The 20,488-nt window shown below is 32.8% G+C and overlaps 1 protein-coding gene across 3 annotated transcripts; it reads left to right on the plus strand.

Moving 5' to 3' along the window:
- Nucleotides 1-1,651: 1,651 nt before the first annotated feature.
- On the plus strand, nt 1,652-20,488 carry LOC113847175 (small RNA degrading nuclease 5). 3 transcript variants are annotated; one of them, XM_027476093.1, is made up of 14 exons: nt 1,652-1,826; nt 2,896-2,952; nt 3,029-3,094; nt 8,659-8,792; nt 8,899-9,011; nt 11,893-12,018; nt 12,131-12,201; nt 13,214-13,273; nt 13,756-13,811; nt 15,766-15,826; nt 15,967-16,234; nt 18,876-19,057; nt 19,155-19,450; nt 20,177-20,488. In XM_027476093.1, the coding sequence occupies exons 1-14, from the start codon at nt 1,722-1,724 to the stop codon at nt 20,298-20,300; spliced, it is 1,719 nt and encodes a 572-aa protein (XP_027331894.1). In that variant the 5' UTR covers nt 1,652-1,721; the 3' UTR covers nt 20,301-20,488. The 3 variants fall into 3 exon arrangements, with proteins under 3 accessions (XP_027331894.1, XP_027331896.1, XP_027331895.1); XM_027476095.1 differs by having other exon boundaries at nt 1,688-1,826; nt 8,659-8,798; nt 11,896-12,018; nt 20,177-20,391; XM_027476094.1 differs by having other exon boundaries at nt 1,688-1,826; nt 11,896-12,018; nt 20,177-20,391.

A 20,488-nucleotide genomic window follows, 5' to 3' on the forward strand; every position in this document is an offset into this window, starting at 1 on the left:
AGGACCATGACTTAATCAAACCACTTTTTCATAGTGCATTTACAGAAATTACATCCCTAAACAATAGTGGTTTTCTGCTAAACAACGTGAAAAATAATAACATTACTACTAATACATTAATAAACACACTAATACTTAAAATATAACTTAAAATTTTTTAATTTTTTCTTGCTAATTTTGAGTAAGTTCTGAAGATGCACAATTCTTCTCCTTTGCCTCAGTATAACAATTTTATTATTTTCAACTTCATTGTCTTCTCTCCACTTGAAAACCCACAACTCTCACCAAACTGAAAAATGATACAATAGATTGGAACACAAATTGGTTAAACTTATTTATACACAAATATAAAATTCAGTTATTTAATCTTACAAATTTACCTCATAGTTTCTACATCTTCAAAAATCCCTTCCCATATTTATTGTTGTAGTTGTTATGCGATAAACACTCTTTACACCGTAGTAACAAAATGAATGGCCAACCCCTCTGCAAGCAGAAGTCGTCGATGATTATGAGTCCATCAAAGCCCCAGCCTTTGTTTTGTTATTTTCAAGAGACGTAGAATCCTAATTCATATACCCTAACTCGATTGTAAAAAGAAGAGACATAATATAACATTTTTCAATCAATTTTTAAATAAAAATTTTCAGGTAAAATTAAATGAACGCCATTAGTGTCACATATGATGCTTCTGTTATATTCTTTAACAGTTGTTATGGAAAGGATTAACATAAAAAAAAAAAAAACTTAGAGGACTAAATAAAAAAAAAAAGAAAGATACAGAATGAAAGTGAATTTTATCCTAGAGACTAAAAGACTAATTTTGTCATATAAAAATAAAATAAATTTAATTTCTTGGATAAGTTAATAAAAATAGAAAAATATTTGTATTTAACTTCTTCAAAATTTAAGATCCATGTATTAATTTTAACTTATAAAAAAAGTTTAGTTGATGCTACTTTTTTTATTTTTTTCTTTGGTGAGTAATTATTTAAAACTTTATCCCAGTTGAACCTTTACTAAAAGTGCACTTGCTTTTTTTTTTTTTTTTTTCTTTTTAAATAATCACTTTTTAGTTTAATAGATTGTAGCTGAGAATGATATGGTTTTTTTGCTGATCAGAATGAATGATATGGTTTTAACTTTTCGGAAGAAGTTATTTTGAATAGCTTATAGAAAAATATAACTACCTACTAAAATAGTATTTTTATATAAAAAAAATAAAAAGTAACTTCTAACATTTATAAAATTTCTAAAAATAAATCGCTCTTTATATATCTTAAAGATAATTTTTTTAAAAATCATAACCAGTTCGAGTTTTGCGTAAGATCAGGCATGCAAATGAATTCAAACGGGACTTTCAAGATAAACTACTGAACCAAATTAAACATGTATGGAAAGTTTAATATTTATTTATATATTTTTTAATTAAATAATTAATTTTACTATTTATTAATATAAAATTAATTATGACAGTACAATAGATTTTACCTTTATCTAAATACAGACACATGTTTGTATTTGTTTTGAGACTATGGTAATGTGAAGGTGGGCTTGTGGGCTGAAGATGTATTGTTTTAGGCTGAGGCCCATGATTTTAGAAAGCGCAGGAAAATCCCTAACTGACCCAGACCACTTCCCACCCAATTTCATGGCATCTGGTTATTTGAAGTTGGGGACAGTTTGTATTTGTGTTGTCTCCGAACAAACTCACAAGGAGAATGAATCCCGCGGAGGCCGCAAACGAAGCCCTCCACAGCGTCGAAGAGGGTTCTGCTGCTAAGACGAAATGCCCTGGCAAGTTCTACGATGTCTATGGACCCCAAGTATGTTTTCATGTCTTTATTTTTCTATTCACATGCGATGCTTCTTCAGAATAATGTTTTGTTTTTCTGTTTTTCTTTTCCTCTTTTGGATGTTAAGTCTGAGCTTTTGTTTGATTAAAATGTGGTTTTAATTCTGAGGAGGTTCTTGTAGATTTGAGCTACTTTGATCTTCAAGTAGTAGTTTGAGTTAAGGCAAAACCGTTCATTTGAATAACTATAATATTATAAATGGGCCTTGTCTTCTTAGCTGATTCTGGATTGTTTGTGCAATACAATTGGGGTGGTCGAATGGTTTCTGAGTTCTCAATTCCTAATTTCCCGTTTCTGTTCGCTAAGGAACTAGTCTTTTTATATTTATTTAATGCTGGTGTTTCATTAGTTGATCCTTTTTAAGTAGTTATGTTGTTCTTTGTGTACAGATACTCAATGTTACTGTCAAACTTGAGAGTTTACGTAAAAATAATATTTAGAAAGCCACAATAATGAAACAAACCACAAATTACAAAGTTAAAATCATACTTAAGTAGTCAAATCATATAATGACAATGTGTTCTTGGTGCCCTAATTCCAAACATTTTCGCAACTTGCAGAGAGGAAAAAAGAATGGTGCCTTAATTCCAAACAGTATCATTTTGGTGAAAAAATGCGATTTCCCTTTTGTTTTACTGAACTCATGGAATCAGGTGTAAACTTGCAAGTTTATCTGAGTTTACTCGAGTTCACTTGAGTTTACCTAAAAACAAGTTTACATGTGATGTGATACAATTTCCTTATTTGAGATCTTAAATCTGTGAGTTAAAACACGACTTTAACAACCATGCCTATACAGTTAAATTGTCCCATCCCATGAAATGCTGAATTACTATGCTGTTATTTTGTTAACTCTTGTACATAAATGGGCTCAGGCATAGATAAATGGTACATGGTAGTTGGTCTTTTAAATGTTGTCCTAAACTGGCATCTACAATAAGTTTGCTATGCTATACTTTTCTTTGTTTGTTTCGTCATGGGGTTTTGTTTTGTTAGTGTATAATTAAAAGGTGTTGGCTAATTGGTTGTGGTTTTGCAGGGCAAGGCAGATGTTGTTTTCAAGTCACAAGAAGATAATTCAACTTTGAACATAAGTGTATGTTTTAACTGCTGTTGTGTAACATGGATTTTGAATCAAAATACTTGTGACGGGGATTTGTATTGTGAAACAGGATGTTCAAGGACTTATAACATGGGTGCTCGGTGAAGGATTTATGCCATCATGGGTTTTTATCAAGGTACAAATTGTCTTTTTTTTTTTTTCTCCAAATTTTTCACGTCAGAAAAATGACCAAATGAATTTTGTTTCTAATTGCTTAGCACTTCTAGTATTCAAAATTGCTTTCATGGTAGGGGCCTAGGGGGAATCACATGAATAGTATCGTGAGTCTTCACCCAATTTAAACAGATTGAGTGTATTGTTTTGTCACTGGAATTGCATGTTGAATCCTATGAATCACATGAATCTTGATTCTGCTGGGATTCCTGCGAAACAGATCATGGTGGGGAAGTGAGGCAAACAGCCACTATGCAGTGACAAACCAATGGTGTGATGCTGTATGTGGACAAAATGTTGTCAATGGAGAAATATTTGACTAAGATGTGTCGTCACCCATTGTTCTATCAGCACATATTGGGGTGTGCTGCCACTCCAGCGGTAACAAGCCTCTTGTGATTGTACAGACTTGAACTGGTGGTGAGGGTGGTTGGAGATGAAATGTGTTGAGTCCAAGCCAACTGGGCCTCCACTTAAGACATACCAGAGAAGGAGGGGTAAGACAGGGAATGTGGGCAGGGAAGCCGTTATGCAAGATTCTAACAGATTAACAAATGAATGACATGGCAAGAGTGAGAGAGCGCGGCTGAGGGAAGGATATATGGTAGATGATCAGAGTGAATAAGGAGGAAAATATCTGGGAGGTTATCGGGGGTGGCTGCTGCCATAGGAGAAGTTTCATTTGTCATTGCTGTCTTTCTGTTATTTCTAGCTTTCTACTTGTATTACCAGGGTATTCCCTGAGCTTTCGTGTTAATACAATAATGCACTCAGTTCCTATCAAAATGCATCTCATATTTGCACATAAGACATGTACAATGACAAAGGAGAGAAAACAAAACAGCAGCCGAACATGAAAGTTAATTTTCTTGCTAGGTTTTAAATATCATTATAAGAGATAAGCTCATGGAAGAATTCCAATTATTACTGTTATAAAAAGGAAATAAGACATTTTTATTATTTCTATACTTGTTTCTAGGGGTGGGCAGCAAACGCTCACCTGCCCGAAACCGGCTTAACCAAAGGAATAAAAAATTAAGTTGGGTGGATCGGGTTGGTTGTTGGGTTACTTAGATTAAAGTGGTCGGCTGGTAGGTTTTGGAATTTGATTTTATCATTATCCAAACTCGACTGAAATACACGCTATATATAAATTTTAAATTATATAATGTGTAATAATCATGTGCATATTGCTGACAAGTGGCTTGGGAACATGGAAAAATTAATTACTGCATGTGTACTATTCTGAAAAGTGTGCACTAATTTGAAATACTTGGCACACCTTACAAGAAGTAGGGTGAATGGATGAATGCATCAGATGTGTTGCAGAATGGTACATTACCATTTCCCAAGCAAATTGGTTGAAATGAAATTTAACATTTAAATTTTAAAATATTTAAAAGGAAAAAATTTAAAACCCCAAATAAAGAATTCTCTTTAACTTTTTTAAGTCCATTTTTAGTTCTCTTTTTTGCTTGTTGCATTATCTCTTCTTTCGTTAGTCATCATTTGTGCCAGTCTCTGAACTATCTATGCTTGTGTTCAATTATCTCAATAGCGGCACTCCTTGCTTTCTCCTTTGGTGTCCCTACACTTTCACTTCCACTTCCACTTGCTTCTAGTTTGATGTTTTCATTATTTTCTCTTTCAAAATAACCTGTCTAGAGAGCATATCTGACCTCTTGTATTTTTTTCTTTGCTTCTCCTCAAGATAACTTTTTGACAATAGACAATGAGCAAATTGAAATATAGAAAGATTAGAAGTGCAAGTGAATAATCTAAATTTGACATATTACCGTAGAATTTAAGTTGAAGGTGTAAGAGAAACTCTTATGATAGACAATGGTAAAGTAGTTGACCTTGATAATATTCCTATCAAAGTTTGAAAAAGTCCTGAAAAACAAGGAATTGAGTGACTTATTGAGTTCTTTAATTAAATTTTGAGATCTAAGAATATTCCAGATGAATGGAAGAAAAGCACTTTGGTCTTTATATACAAGAACAAGGGTAATATTCAAAATTATACAAATTATAGAGAGATTAAACTTATGAGTTACATTATGAAAGTTGTGAGAAAAGGTGATTGAACATATATTACGAGATGAAATTAGGATTGCAGAAAATCAATTTGGTTTTATACTTGGAAGTTCTATAACATAAATTATATATCTTTTATGAAAGTTGATGGAAAAGTATCGTTGCAAAAAAAAAAAAAGACTTACATATGGTTTTTAATTTTTACTAACTTGTAAAAAGCATATGACTGTATATCAAAAGAAGTGTTATAAAAGGCTTTAGAAAAAAAAAAAAAAAGAGTTTGTGTAACACTTGTTTAAGCTATACAAGATATGTATAAGGAGGTAACTACATGTGTGAGAATTTCTGAATGCATATCTAAGGACTTTTCTATAGGGATAGACTTACATCAAGATTATGCATTGAGTCCTTACTTGCTTAATTTAGTCTTAGATGTGTTTACGAGTGACATATAAAAGAATTTCCATAAATGCATACTCATTGTAGACAACATAGTGTTAGTTGAAGATTCAAAAGAAGTTGTTAATTTTAAACTTGAGTTATGAAGGAAGACTTAAGAATCTAAGGGTTTTTGCTTGAATAGAAGTAAGATAGAATTTTAACAACAAACAAGATGAAGATTATGTGTTGGATTTGGAAGTTAAAATTAGAGATGATAGTTTATCACAAGTCTCCAAGTTTAGGTGTTTGGGAATTGGGATCGATTCTACAAAATGATGGCGAAATTAATAAAGATGTTACTTGTAGAATACAAGTTAGGTGGTTAAAATAGAAAAAAAAAATCAAGAATTAATTGTAATCGTAAATTACTTATCAAGTTAAAAGAAAAGTTTTATCGTACTGCCATATGACCAACTATCTTATATGATAGTGATGGATAAGTGATCACACGAGAATAGACAAAATAAGAAATTATTATATACATATAAATGTTGAAGCATCACCTATTTTGGAAAAGGTGACTGGAAAACCATTTTATAAAGTTTGGTCACGTAAAGAAAAGACCTTTGGAGGCATTGGTGAGGAGAGTGACTTTCAATCCAGTAAAAATGGGTAGAGATAAACTCAGAAAAGCCTTAGAGGAAGTTAATAAAAGAGATTTTTTTTATTTATAATACTTATGAAAATTTAGTTTTTGACTGTGTTCAACAGCATTGTGTGATTCATGTAGCTGATTTCACTTAGTAAGATAAGACTTCATTGTTGTTGATGTTATTCTCCTCAAGATAACAAAGATTTCTTCCTTCAATTTTTCTTCTCTAAAGATGAAAAAGTGTGCAATGATTGGCTAAAACATGCACCAACCCACCTGTTTTGACTGAGCTAGTATCGCTGCTTTTGATTTTCATTGAGTTGGTCATTTTTAGTTCAAATCTGACAAGACCTGACTATTTTTAAAGTTTTATTATATTAAATGGAAAATGTATTTTATGTTATTTGTGTATTTGATCATACAATTGTTGATCCTTTTAAGTCGCTCTTCAGCTTTCTGACGTGCAATTCAGTACTTTATATGGAGTCTCTTTCTCCGTGTAAGAATGTTTTCCCCAAGTATAGCATCTGTCACTCCATAGTTCAATGCATCTTGATATACTCATTCAGTGTAATATGTTTTGTAATACAGGACATCCCTTTTACTGGAGCAGTTGTGCAACATTTAACCTTTACTCCTTTAGGTCTTAGATCCATTTTTATTATTCAAGAGAGAGAGAGAATTCGTGGAGGTTGCAGATGAGAATCTAGTTATTGATTCTATCGATATATTTGAGCAAATTGCATTTGATTTTAGTGTGTAGGACTGTAATCTGTTGCAGTTAGAAGGCATTTCAATTTCATTAGCATTAATGCATGATAAATAAGATAGCAAATTGGGGGTCAAAATCACTTCACTTGAAAGGTCTAGTTTTGATTCCTTTTCAAATGGCAGCTATGGTGCTGCAATTTTCAAGCCCTCCGCCATTTGCCATTTGTTTTATTTATGGCACTGCCCCTCCATTTTTGGTTTTGCGGCAATAGCAGCCATGGTGGATTTGGATCTCTTTGTTTTTTACTCAATTTTTATAAAGCCAAACTAGGGTTTTTAAGTCCCTTGTCACCTATTCTTCTGTGGTATCTCACACTATCCTACTCCCACTGCCACCACCTACTGCTGACTGGAACCCTGAAACCCTGAAACCTTGAACTCTTGAACCACCACCAAGATATATTTCCTTTTTTTCCGGTTTTTATTTCATTTCTTTCTTTTTCTCCCCCCATTCTTCTTCATCTACACTTCTTTACTTTCATTTTTTTTATTCAGTATTTGTGGTCATTTTCATATCCTTCTTCCTTTTATTTTGATCTCTGTGTTTTTTTCCTATTCTTTTTTCTGTTTCTCTCATTCTCTCTGTTTTTTGCTGTTCTTCTTCATTGTTTTTCTTTTTCTCTGTCCTCTTTTTTTTTTTTGTCTGTTCCTCTCCTTAAAAGATATGTCTTTTAGCCTGACAAAGCGGATGATTATGTGGAGGAAGAGAAAGAGGATTAAATCTTTCACTTATTTTGGTGTCTTGGTTTGGCTTTTTCTGGTTTGTGACTGCTATCTTTCTTGTTAGTGTTGTCATTATGTAACTCTATGCATATATATGTTATGCTTGTGGTAGTGGTACAAGACTTTGTTGGATTTTATTTCATAAAATATATTTTTAATTTTGTTATGTCTACATGCATTACTAGTTTTTGTTACTTATTGTATTTAACCGATGTTGGAATTATATACACACACAAACACACATATATTTGTAGACCATGCTTCTGCTATTTGCCTGCAATGCCATCCCCCTTATCATATGGTGGATTTTTGTCTTTCCGATATGGTCCATCATCTGCTGTTGATAACATAATGCCAGCAATCTCCTTTGGTGTTTGATCTGTAAATGCCACTATATAAGCAATCACTGAAGTTGGTGTCATGAGTCCTGACTTGAACTTTTAATGGGCTACACCCTCCCCCTTCTTACTAAAGGAAGAGGATAGTAATGATTGATATAGACATTGAACACTCTAAATTGCAGACTTTCTCTGCCTCATTGGTAGTGATCTGAAATTTCTGTTATTATGCCTTTAGCATGTTGCACATCTTCATTATTTTCTCAAGATTGTAACTTAGTGGTTCTGCTTAACATAATTTGTTGGGGCCCTGAACAGGCTTTTAATGTCTGTGTCTCACTCACCAGACTGGTTTTTTTGTTTGTACAACAAAAAGACAAGTTCTCTCAGTCTTTATGCTTCTTAAAGAGAGAATATCATTAAACATGGAAAAGATTGTAACTCACAAAACTATCTTAAGAAGCATTAAGATTAAATACCTGTTGGTTAATTGTTTACATCCACAAATAATTTGGTCACTCCTATCAAATTAAAAATAGCAATAAACATTCAATTTTTACCACATTTGGCATATCACTTTTTATTTTGCTACAATCACTAATGAAGTGCTCTCGCAATTTGCAGAATAAACCTCTTATTCCCAAAGTGGTTATGCTCTACGTCCCTGGCCTGGATGCAGCTTTGTTCTTGTCGCAGTCTAAAATGCTTCCCAGTTTAAAAAATTTTTGTGGCAAACCAAGGCCAGTCTTGGCACTTAGGTCTGTACTCTGTAGAAGATGTATTTACTTCTTATTTCCTTCAAAATGTTATTTCTCTGCACTTAAATTTTCTCCTTTTTTTTTTTTTTATTTTTTATCTGGCTAGTTGTGTATCAGATGGTATGCAGACTATAGATGCACTACTAACATGCAAGGTGAAAAGAAAGAGGGATCAGAATAGTTCAATAATGAGGAAATCTGCCTGGACATCTCGACAAGGTCTTCATTCTTCAAAGCATTATATAAAAATTTCTGTTGCTATAGCAAATTAGGTCTTGAATTTGAGGTTCTTTAGTTAAGTTGTACAGGGAGTAGAATGGAAAAAAATTTCAAGAGTGGCTATGTCTAAATTGTCCTCTAGTCAATAAAGCTATTTGGACTGCCTTGTTATTTTTTGTACTCTCCTGGTCAAAGTACAAGTGTACAACTGTGGCTGGATGTCCTCAAATCGTTGATGTCAGTGCCTGTCAGAGAAAACAATAAGTAGGTAAAATAGATCAAATTTCTTTCACAAGTTAACAACTTACGCACATAAACTTTCTTAGCTTTTTCATCCAACTTCTCCAAAAGCTGATGTGTACAAGTTGATTTTTTCTTATGGGAGAAATTTGATTCATGTTACCTATTAATTTTTTCTCCTATAAATACTTGTTAGGATATTATCCAAATTGGGCCTTGATCTAGAACATATTTATCAATAGAGGAGTGGAGCAGCCATAGGCCACTGCAAAATTTGAACAGTGGAGTAGTTTTGACTTTTGAATGGCAGCGCTAGAGTGAAACTTATAAAGAAAATTCAGTTTTGCTGTTAAAAAACACTGTTTTACAGGCTTTTTTACTTTTATTATTATTTACTTGTATGTTTCACCTAAGAACTATGACTTGTTATTTTTAATTATGAAATGTCATAGATTTTGAGTTTATTTTTTTTTAAATCTTAGCATTTATATATAGTATAAATTATTTAATTTATATATAAAAGTCTAAATAGCGGTTGTCCCATGCTATCCTGCTAAAGCATTTTTGGCATTGGCTACTATGCAGTTATTCAAGATTGATAACTATGATCTCGAATTGTTTCAGTTCAATTATTGTTTATTGTTGATGAATATTGATTGAATGATTTGACAAAGTAAGCTAGAAGTCAAGAAGCAAAATTGGCTTCTTAGCAGTATGATCATTTGGATATACATAGTTTAATTTTCATTTCTCATTATTACGGAATTACATTGGTTACTTAGATCAGCGATGTACATCTTGTAACTTTTCTCATGGTTCTCTCAATTGTGAAGTTCTTGAGATTTCACTCCTATGCACCTAATTGCTAACCCTTCAGTATTTTCTCTTAATTTTGATCAGGACAAAACTTAGAAACAGTTCCTTTAGTGCTTTTGGTGCTGTTTTCTAATCAAAATTAGAGTTTCACATAAGTAAAAAGTTTGCATTTAATGTTGTTGTGGGCATAGCAGTCAATAGTGGCTATCATGTCGTCGTCGTGTCACATTTCAATGTAGCGGCTGTCATGCCTCGAATTGCGGCCAAGAATAGAGCAAATTGGGGCCATCCTAAGTCAAATCCCTACTTTACCTTCCCTTTCTTAATGTTGGGTGACTTTTAAGGGTTGCAATCTTGAGATTTTACCCGTTTACAATTCTGATATGTTCTCCCTGGTTGAGCTAGCCCTAAGCCCTTGTCTCAGTCTCATCTCTTATTTTTTTCTCCCATTCGATTCTTCATCTTCGTTCTCTGCCACATCCTCTTGCTTTCCATGTCCTTCATCTCTAGCAAAGCTTCCACGCAATAGAGCCATTCTCTGGTCATCTTTAGCTTCAGCGAAGCTTCTGACGTGATCCAAATGTTGTACGGTCATCTTCTTCATCTCCAGTTGTCTCTTCAACTCAAGCAAAGCTTTCCACATGACCCAGACATTTTATGGTTATTTTTTTCATCTATGGTGAAACCTCTAATGAACCTAAACGTTTTTTGGTGATTGACCATTTTCTGTTTTTTTTTTTTCTTCTCTGTTTTGATTTTCTTGCTCTATTTTGTTTTAAATTTCAATGCCTAAAATAGAAGCAATGGCTACTCCTGCCAATCAGTCAAATGGTACTACCTCTGTTTCAATTTCTCTCTGTGCATTAGTAAAGCCAACAAGTAATAATTTGGATATAGGTTGACAATGGAACAATTTGAAATACAAAAATAATAAAAAGTCTATTGTAACTTTTGTTGAAAAACTACTACTGTCAATATGATCCAAACAAAGAGACATTAGATGGGAGTGAAGGGAGATATTAATAGCTGTCCAATGACTTCTAAAGAAATAAAAAAAACACTAGTAGCAGTTCACAAGAAGAAGAAAGCTGAGAAAGAGGCATATTTAGTTTATCCTGATGATGGTGAGGAAGAAGAGGTGCAAGAAATTCAACATATTTGTAGTGAAAAAAGACTTGCAACTTTAAGTGCTGCATCAGCTTATGGTAGTGGCTCTACTGCCATCAAAAAAGGAAAAAATGTCAAGGGTCCCTTTGATTTATTGTGGTTGAAGAGTCTAGAAACAAGCATCAAATTAGCAAAGGCAGAAATACAAACAAGTATAAATGATGCTTGTATTTTTCAGCATATATATGTATGCAGCTTAAAATATATTAAGTATATTTAAAACTTTAGTATAGTAGTCATCCTACTATCCACTATCCTAATATAACATTTTTGGGGTCAGCCGCTCTGCGCCGCTGTCGAAGATTGACTACTGTGGTTGTGGGTTATTTAGGTGAAAATCTTTTTTTGATTGCAAAACAACATCAAAGTACTCAAGGAAATGTACCTAAGTTTTGTCCTTTTAATTATATTTCAAATAAAAAGTTTTGAATCTGATGATTCAAATTCAAATACAGGCCCATGATAGTTGTCTATGCACATCTAAAATGATTAATCGTAGTTCCTGTTTTTAGTATGTTTCTTGTCCCACATGGACAAGGTTTATTTAAGATGTTCTTTTGTTGGCCACAAACATGATTGCATTGCTATCGTTTTTCATTAGAAATTATATAACCTGTATAAATTTGGTCACTTTATGAAACATGACATTTTCATGCAGAAGGTTGTGGTGGTACAGACAATCTATCGTTTATGGAGCTTACAAAAGACATACCTTTTCCTGTTACATACTATACACTAACAGAGAAAGAGCTGGAAGAGAATGGATATTTTGTTAATAAGCCAGGTGATTATTTCTCTGCTACCAATTATATATGTTAGTATGACCAATATTTTATATATTAATCTTTTTGAACATTTGCTTACTGGACACCCTTTTCTTTATCCATTTACAACAGATTTTCTTTGTACATTGCCTGCTCCTTCAAGATCTCCTTTTTATGAGATGTTAGCACTTGATTGTGAGATGGTAAGTCAATCTATAACAGTTTTGCTTTAAAGACTGTTATTATCATTTAAAAATAGAGTTTTGGATGATTATAAACTTGTCCAAAGGAGCAAGTTTCTCTATTTATAGAAATATGCTAATATTATGTTACTCCTTATGCTTATCGAATATTTGCTTACTAGAATGATAATGAACTTGTTTAAATTGGTGATTTATCACTATCTGAGAGGGATATGGTATAGATTTTTCTTCCAGTTTCCCAATTTACAAGAGATTGATAATATTTTTCAAATGAAGCTTGAAAACTTTTGACAACCTTTTTGAATCTGGATATATACTGAGACAATGATAATTATTTATTTCCCCAGCATTTAATTTTTAATTTTTTTTAACTCATTTATCTCAATGCACAATTGCATCATTAATTGGGATGACTGTTTGATGTAACCCAATTTTACTTGTTTAAGACAAAACTCAGTACTACTGGGTTCATTTCATATTCATGAAATTGAGACGGAGATAGCTTATTGAGTTTAGAGGAAGAGAAAGAGAGAAATAGAGAGGAAAAGGGGGGGGGGGGGGGGGGGAAGGGAAGGGGAGAGTTAGGCATTGCTTCAGTGAAATTGATTGATAGTACAATACTTTGGTTATGCAGAACATCTATATAGATTCATAATAGATTAAGTGGAGGCAATTTCTTAAAGAATACATGCGTGCTACTTCCTAAATACTAACTCCTATGAAAATTAAATGCATTTAACATGTGATGCATGTACTCATTTAATGTTTGGTACATGAATGGCTTGTTATTCTAAAATAGCTGAAAATCATATTGACAGAGGTTTTAGTGGAATAAATTGACAATTTAAAATAATTTCATTCTATACAACAATAACAACCAAGTCTTATCCCATTAGCTGAATTAACTTCATTCTATATTGTGACAAATTAAAGTAGTTGACATGTTTTTTTACAGATATCCTAAATATGTAATCTTGGTCATTCTTTATTTCTTTTTTCTTTATTTGCTTAGTGCATAACAAGTGAAGGTTTTGAGCTGACAAGAATTACTCTAGTGGATGTCAAAGGACAGGTATTCACTGAATTATTTTCTGACCTAGTTTTGTTTTGTAAATGCATCAACTACTGATTTTTGGAGGAATGATCATTAGTTTTGCAATTTCAACAGATAATTATCAATATTCTATTGCTTATATCTTGTGTTGTGTTGGTTTCTACGTATCTAATTCCTTTGAGGTATATATAAATTGTCATATTTTTAACTGATGGTTGTTGAACTTGGAATCAGAAGTTGTTTTTTCAGAATTTTATTTCACAAAACTGTGTTATGTTGCTCATTGTTGCTTATTCATGGATATCATTGCCTTTTGGCCCATAGAAAATAACCTAATTTTTTTATTGTTAACGAAGCTTTATATATGTGCCATCAAAATACTTCATGCTATTGCATCGAGAATTTTGGGTGTCTTTTATCCTGTCTCATTTACATCTTTGAGAAATTGTGAACATTTGGTTGCACAGTGATGGCTTATTTTCTAATATTTATCTTTCCAGGTTTTGATAGATAAATTGGTTAAACCAACAAATGCTATCATTGATTACAACACAAGGTGAGCTGTTGTGTGTATAAGTCAGTGTGCCTAAGTTCAATATTTAATATTTGAAATAAAGAAAATGTTATTGTTAAATAGATTTTATTATCTTTTTTATGGTAATCATAAGTTAGTAAAACTAATCAACAGCTATATTATAAATCTGAGTCTTCGTAATTGAATGCCAGACATCTTTTTGACATACTCAATTTTATGTGACATGTGGCTTCACTATTATATAGCACTTGTTTTTATATTTTCAATGATTCTTAAATTGTTGAATTTTTTCAAAATTTCCTTTTACATTAAGATTTCTTTTTTTCCCTGAAATTCCAGCTTTAATAACTTTAAATATATCTTTTTATGTTAAAATTTCCTTTTCCAGCTCAAATCTTAGATATTTATACCCTCAAATTAATTCTTTTCATTTTAAAAATTTTTTCACGTTGTCCCCTAGATTTAAGTTAGTTATTTATTTTACTGTCCTTAGAAGTATGTAGTTGTAACCAATGTTGTCAAGATTGGGATCTTACCTAGGATTGGGAGGGTGGTAAAAGATCGTAAATTGTGGGATCGTAAGATCTTATGAACATGTAAAACTATACTTAAACATATATATATAAGCATAGAAAATCACATACATAAAAAGATTAACATCTAAATCACAATTTAATTAAACATAAACTTAAGATCCTAGTATTGGAAGCCATGCAAAGATGAGAGAACCCAAAACAGAAGACAAATGGAAGACCCACAAATTGAAATAGCAGCAGAGCACGAAGAGAACACCCACAAACCACCAAGAGAACACACACAGAACAGCGAACCAATGGCAAAATGAAGAGCAACCAAGAGAACACCACAATACAGAACCAATGGCAAAAAGAAGAGAAACCAAAAATGCTGGCAGCAGCACCTAGGTTGCAGAAAATAGAAGCTCAATGCAGAGAGGAGGAAGCTTGTTTTGAAATGTAGAGCAGAGGTCGCAGAAAATGAACTTAGAAGTCAACAAAAGAAGTCGCAGAAACCAAATCCAAACTTGCAAACAACAGTAGTACAAAAGTTGTTCCAAAATAGATAAAAGATGAGAGAAAACTTTGTGACCTAGCTGGAACAGTCGTCGTCACATGAGAATAAGGGAATAAAAGTGCAAAATCAGGTCAAAAACTACCCTAGAAACATGTTTTTAAAAACCGGGTCACGAAAATCCAACCGGAAAACCTGTGTAGTGAAGATCGGTAAGATCGAGATCCTATGTGATCTTGCCAATTTCTGATCTGTTTCTGATTAAGATTGTGGAGTGGGGGAAAGATCATAAGATGCATGATCTTGCAATTAAGATCAAGATTTTGACAACATTGGTTGTAACTATTTAAATTTTATTTATATTTTTTAAATTTTACCTAAATTAAAAAATACTTATGGTTGGCATGGGATACTTTCTACTTGCTTCTAATGCCACCCCTTAGGGCAACTTTGAGCAATCTATGTGCTGGGTGAGTTATGTGTGTACTCTATTTCTCTTTTCAATGCGGTTAGTTCAGTGATGAGACTTGCCTCATTGTAAAATATTCTTATAAGGGTTATTATTTTTTTAATTGCAAACATATATATGTGCTACTTGGTTGTTTCAATCTAAGGTGGGACTGAATTTTTGCTGTAAATGAATACCTTAACAAGATGCTGTTAGGTAACCCTAATAGACTGGTTCTGTTCATTAAAGGAGTTACTGAGAGGACATGTGAGAATGTTTTTAGTGCAAGAAATTCCTAAACAGATTAGGAGACTACTGGATGATGTTCTTCAATCTTAGGATACTTGTAATGAGAGCAGACAAGTCAAAAAGTAGGATGTAAGGTGAAATTTAATAAAGATAAACAACGGTGAAATTTTATTCCATATGATCCATGTTTGTTTCTTCCTTGGATTTGAAACAAATTTGTCAAAAGCAAGTAATAATGATGTTGTGCAGATATAGTGGAATAACATCAGAGATGCTAGACGGGGTGACAACAAATCTAAGAGACATTCAGGTTCTGTTACTTGAGTTAATTTGATTTGTTCTTTAATCTTATTTCAGGCTTAAAGCCTCAAGCTGCTGCTACAGACACAGTGCTGAACAGTCAAAACTATTTGTTCTGTTGATTTAATTTCAGTTGCTTCCCCTTTTCAGGAAGAGTTTCTAAAATTGGTTTATAAAGAGACTATCCTTGTGGGGCATTCTTTGGAAAATGATTTATTAGCACTGAAAATATCGCATGACTTGGTCATTGACACAGCAGTATTATACAAACATCCCCGAGGATCATCTCATAAAACTGCTCTACGGTTTCTTGCTAAGAGATTTCTTTCAAGGGAGATACAACAATCAGGGAATGGACATGACAGCATTGAAGATGCTAGAGCTACCATGGAGTTGGCACTACTGAAGATCAGAAATGGCAAGTAGTTCTTCTGCATGTATTAATGCTGCAATTTTTATGTTGGAAGGTTTAAAATGCATTATAGTTTTAAATACATACACTATTTTAGTATATGATCTCTGAAAGTAGATACTATTTTTAATTTAGATTCATATAGATCATCTGGTAAAAAGAAGTAGATGGAGATTTAAAAGATTTTTAGAGGATGTTATTAAAAGAGATCTTTAAATCAATAATATTTTTGAAAATTTGGTTTCGACTGAGCTCAATGGTGTTGTGTGATTCATGTAGCCAACCTCACCTAGTGGGATAAGGTATCGTATTAGACAATGCATTTTATTTGGTTGAACCATATCTTTTTGCGCATCAATTAAGCACTTTTTAATTTTTTTCACTTTAGGATCAGGGCCATCTTCCTTGATTCTTTATATTTATTTCTCTTCATCATGGGTGAACAAGGAATTAGGGTGATTTGTTGAAAATTGAAAGTTTCTTATAATGTTTTTAGACTATAATAAAAGATCATATGTTTTCTTGTCATGGGGAAAGCATGTCTCGACTCCTTAGTATAATTGACCTTGTTGGTTTTGTTTCTTTTGTCTTCATTCTATTTTGTACTTTCAATTTTAGCTAATTCTTTATTTAAAAATTTAATCAGTTTCCTTTCTCTACCAATACAAGTTTAGAGTTACAAATCTATGGAGACTTATTTTATACAGGTTTTACATGGTCTTATTATGTTATTATTAGAAATTTGTGATAATGTATTTCTTGACTCTAGTATCTTATCAGTATCTTGTTACTTTCACAAAGTGTACACTAAAGTAATCTCACTAGCAAGTGTACTAGTATGGTTGTAACAAGTTATAAATTTTTAGAATCAAAGTTGAATTTCAAGTATCGTCCTCAGGGTTTAGTTTTCTCAATTATCACTTCACAAATCAACATTAGTTAAGTCATACAATTGATTGGAGAGTTTGTATTATGTAAAAATCATAAATAACAAATATAGACAAATGTAAACTTGAAGTAAAACAAAACCATGAAGTTTGTATTTAGAACATGATTAATGAATTTGAGTTAAGAAATTACTTTACCAAAATTTTAGTATTAATTCAACCATGTTCTAAACATTCAAGTATTTGAATTGATTGACCATCAATATCACAAATTATTAGTCAAAAGTTAATTCCTTAACTCAATGACCCTAACATTCAACTCAATCACCCTAATCACTAATCTTGGTAATTAATTCAAATCTGAGAAACAAATCTAACTTTCATTGATAAAAGTTTCTATTTGTTTAGTTAATTGAATTTCCATCCAAAAACTACTTTATTAACAGAATTAACTATTCAATCCAATCAAATACTTAAAGTTCAAATCCAAAATCAAATCAATACTTCCATTTCAGATTCATAAATCCCTACCTACAAAGAGTTTAGAAAGTCATTATAATATGAGAAGAGAAAGAAAAAAGAGATAAGTAAAGAAACATCTTTAATCCAATCTTTAATCTAATTTCTCAAGATGTGAAGCTTGGTGTTCGTTTCTAATCTCTCTCTCTGATTCTCTCAAGATGAGAAAATGAATGGAAAAAAAAATGGCAAAAGATCCTCAATTCCTAACTGCATCTATATAATTTTTCTCGCTCTTTCTAATATGTGCACTCTGAATGGTTAAAGTGTAACATAGAAGGTCTTTTGAAACCTTCCTAAGTTGAGGTGATCACTTTAAACACTTAGAGTGAACACTTAAAGTAGTTCTTCAAAGTTCTGTCATGCGCGTTTACACTTTAAACACTTGAAGTGTACACACGCAACCTTCTTCTATCCAAAACCTCTCTGAAGTGAACACTTCATGTATAGAAAGTGGTAACGCCCAGCCCTCTTGATGTGTGTGTTAATTGAGCACTTGAAGTGTTAACGTGCAAGCTTCCTTTGAATTTTAACCTCTAAAGTGTTCATTTTGAACACTTAAAGTGTACACTTTCACCTCTTCTTCTGGATTAAAGTTCTGAAGTATTCACTTTGAGTACTTAGAATGAACATTTTTGCTTCATTTTGCTAAATCTACTTCAAAGTTGTCACTTTATGTGCCCAGAGCGATAACTTTTAAACTTCATTATTTGATTATTCACTCCTTAAGTCTAATTCTTTCATTTTCTTCTATTTCTTCCTTTGATTCTCAGCCTCATAACCTCCGGTTCAGATTTTCTGCACAAATCCATCTTAATCAGCAGAATTATATAAAAAATTGGATCAAATCTAAAACAACTAAACTACTTAAGGAACCTTGAACATTAAAGTTTTATGTGATTTTCAGTTTTACCAATCAACTTAACTACTTAATAACTATTAAAAATTATACTAAAATGCTAGTAAAATGTGGATTTATCATATCTCACTTCAATAAAGCTGTTGATATGATACTTTTTTTATTGTGGTTGTCAATCAGCTTCTGATTTGACCATCTTATATATGATGGACTGTTTTGTATGAGACATGAGTTATGATTCGTGTGTGCCACTAAGGACTAAAGAATGCAGGGAAAGTAGTATTTTCATTTTCTAACAAGAAGCTTTATTGTTTTGTCTTTCTGTATTCCTTTATATTTTCTTGGTTTGCCGGGCATGACTGCTGTGACACTCTTGAAACAGGGCCTGACTTTGGTTCCCCTCCATCCTTTATGCGGAAAAAGCTCCTTTCCGTTTTGAGTGAGTTTGGCAGAACTTCCTCCTTGATTGATGATATATCCATAGTAAAACGGTATGTCTCTGAGTCCTCTCATGCAATTCCTGTGACCTCTGATGATGAAGCACTTGCAAGGACCAACAAGGAGGTAGATGTGTTAGCTGGCTATATTTGCAATTGTTTTCCTTCCTGATTAGTAGTTATACTATATGTCTTGTTTCATGCCCCCTTTTTCTCTGTTTCAGGTGAAGAATGAAAAGGTACATTTTATCTGGACTCAGTTTTCAGAGTTACATTCATACTTGAAGAAACAGGCTGAAGATTCAGAGAACTTGAATAGAAGACTTGCAGAGATGATGGCATTACATACATGTCAGAATAATTTTGCAAAAGGGAAAGGCTTCAAGGTCAAAGCATCTGCTGAATTGAAGGAAATTCTGGCTCGCATGGATGCTAGAATTCAAAATCTGTATTTGTCATTACCCACGAATTCTATGATGATAATTTGCACTGGTCATGGAGACACAGCAGTTGTCCGCAGGTAACATGACTTTTTTAAATCCAACCTGACAATAATGTAGGAGCAAATTAATGTTTTGGCCTAAAATAAGGTAATATTTCTGTAGAGTCCTCGTATTCATAATCTCCTCAACTGGGTATATGCAAGTTTCTGTTTGGGTAAATTCAGAAATTCCATCAACCCTAGTCTAATTTGACAGGCTGATTTCCTCGTGTAATTTATTGATTCCTCTTGTGGATGATGGACCTTGATCACATTGGACTCACTGATCACATGTTCAAAAGAAAACTAACATGATATTCGGGCCTGAAAATATCCTTTAGAGGATCTTTAATGGAATCCCCTGAATTGGCTAGGGGATTTTGATTGTCTTTAGCTCATTTAACATTGATAGGAGCAGACCCCATATAATGGCGTCCTTTGCCTTAGGTGACCTTCAATTTTTCATAATCTCTTGATGATATGGGATAAAGTCGCACCATTTATTAGGACTTTATGTATGGTATCCACACATCCATGGAAACGAACCCATTTGTCCAACTCAAGAATGTGATCCTGGCTAGTTAATACATTACAGATTGAAACTTGCTGATTGAGGTAGTTATACATGGGAGGATTCTGGTAATTTGTTGTCAATTTGGACAAGACCGAGCATAAACAAAGCTAGGGTTGTACTCTTTTAGCTTGTTACTTGTTTGGCAAATTGACTTATTTATTTTTCATTTTTTAACTTCCTCCATTTTGAAGGCTGAGAAGAATGCTTACGGAGCAGAATGATAGTACTTTATGTCGCGAGGAGATTGTGGAAATATTGGAAGAGGTTCAGGCTCGTGCTGAAGTAGCTTTGTGTTTTGTAGGCGTAAAGCATTGAATATAATCAATACAAAAATGAACTGAAATGATTTTTGTCAACCTGTGGTGATTACCCACAATTTGATGGGAAACATTGTAAATGTAAATATTGGCAAGTCTCACGGCAATAGATCTACTTCATGTATGCAATATTATCATGAAAAAATATGCAGAAGAACCCTAATATTTTAAATGGTTCTGCTTGTC

This window comes from Abrus precatorius, unplaced genomic scaffold (assembly GCF_003935025.1).
Source record: "Abrus precatorius isolate BTA unplaced genomic scaffold, Abrus_2018 Scaffold8, whole genome shotgun sequence".
Classification (NCBI taxonomy): domain Eukaryota; kingdom Viridiplantae; phylum Streptophyta; class Magnoliopsida; order Fabales; family Fabaceae; genus Abrus; species Abrus precatorius.

What these genes read in the sequence shown, in the direction of transcription:
- LOC113847175 (XM_027476095.1), top strand. Translation starts at nt 1,722, where the DNA reads ATGAATCCCGCGGAGGCCGCAAACGAAGCCCTCCACAGCGTCGAAGAG. An exon ending in ATTCAACTTTGAACATAAGT is followed by an intron (nt 2,953 to 3,028) that starts GTATGTTTTAAC and finishes ATTGTGAAACAG; the next exon opens with GATGTTCAAGGACTTATAAC. An exon ending in CAAATCTAAGAGACATTCAG is followed by an intron (nt 15,827 to 15,966) that starts GTTCTGTTACTT and finishes TCCCCTTTTCAG; the next exon opens with GAAGAGTTTCTAAAATTGGT.